This window comes from Fulmarus glacialis, unplaced genomic scaffold (genome assembly GCF_000690835.1).
Source record: "Fulmarus glacialis isolate BGI_N327 unplaced genomic scaffold, ASM69083v1 scaffold20183, whole genome shotgun sequence".
NCBI lineage: Eukaryota > Metazoa > Chordata > Aves > Procellariiformes > Procellariidae > Fulmarus > Fulmarus glacialis.
Window position 1 is genome coordinate 1 of NW_009203814.1, and position 1146 is coordinate 1146.

Below are 1146 nucleotides of genomic sequence, written 5' to 3' on the forward strand. Positions count from 1 at the left end.
AAGAGCTGTGCCAGGGACTCCAGCAGCAGCTTAGCCGTGGGCGACCAAGCTCCAGAGCCCAGGAATGTCCCTGGCCCCCCTCAGCTGACCGTGCAGGGGCCGCTCCGCACACCCGGGGAGTGTTTCCCCCCGTTCCGAGGGCTCCTCGCCTGCGTGCGGGTCAGTTCCCTGGTGCCTGCTGGGGAAAGCCAGCCCCAGCCCTTGCACCAGGGCTTCTCCTGGGGCCGCTGTGCTGAGGGAGAAGAGGACACACCAGCCCAGCCCTCTGCGCCGTCACCCTCGGTTTTACCAAGAAACCACAGCGTTGCCCAGCGGGGAGGGACAACAGGGGAAACTGCACAGACCCGTTCGGTGCCACGGTCCTGCAGAAAACAAAGTGAAGCAACAGCCGGAGGCTGGCTGGTAGCTGAGCCGTGGCAAAGGTGCTGCGGGACCGTCTCCCCAGGCTTCCTACGCCCACCATGTGCAGGCTCAACGGGATGGGCAGAGAGACTGGGTTTCCCAAGGGAATGCACCTTCGTGACGCACAAAGAAGAAGTAACAAGGTCCCGTGGGGCAGGGCAGGTGGCTGCTCATTGAATGCTTCGTTTCTGCGTTAGTCTCGTAAGCGTTTATTTGCGGTGGCTACCGGTGCGGTGAGAGGAGAGAGGGGGTGCTCTGCCTCTCCCTCTTGGCTCGGCGGGGCTGAGCACCAGGCCCTCAGCTGGGAGCGAGAGGCAGGGTCCGACCTTGCACGCAGACTCTGCCAAGGGCGCCTTTGGCCGCTGGCTGCTGGGAGCTCGCTGCCGGGCCTCGCCTGTGCATCCGTGTGTCCCTGTGCTGTCCCTGCTGCCTCGGCTGCTCGGCCGCCTGTGGGTGGTGGGAGTGGTTAGAGGGGAGGAAGAAGAGGGAAGCTCCCCAGCCCCTTCCTCTGGGTTCCTACTCACCCCGCGTCCTGCCCGCCGGCCTCCCTGACGCGCTGGCTGCTGAGCTGAGACCCCAGCTGGGTCTGCGGGACAAGCTGGGGAATAGAAGCGGGGGTGAAACTTGGCCCCGCGCTCAGCTCCAGTCACACCTCTCTGCCTCTGCCCTGGGCGGCCGTCACCACTGAACTGGTGGCGGTGGCACGGTGGTACAATGGCCATAGCGGGGCCGATGTAACGGAGC

General features: G+C 65.4%; 1 protein-coding gene across 1 annotated transcript in view; it reads right to left on the bottom strand.

Annotated features, from left to right (window-relative positions):
• Positions 1 to 926: 926 nt before the first annotated feature.
• CCDC157 (coiled-coil domain containing 157) overlaps positions 927 to 1146 on the bottom strand; it is a gene marked incomplete at both ends in the record, with an annotated part of 5790 nt that continues 5570 nt past the window's right edge. Inside the window, one exon of the mRNA XM_009574773.1 lies at positions 927 to 988. Coding sequence (XP_009573068.1) covers positions 927 to 988 — 62 coding nt within the window. The remainder of the gene's footprint in view (positions 989 to 1146) is intronic.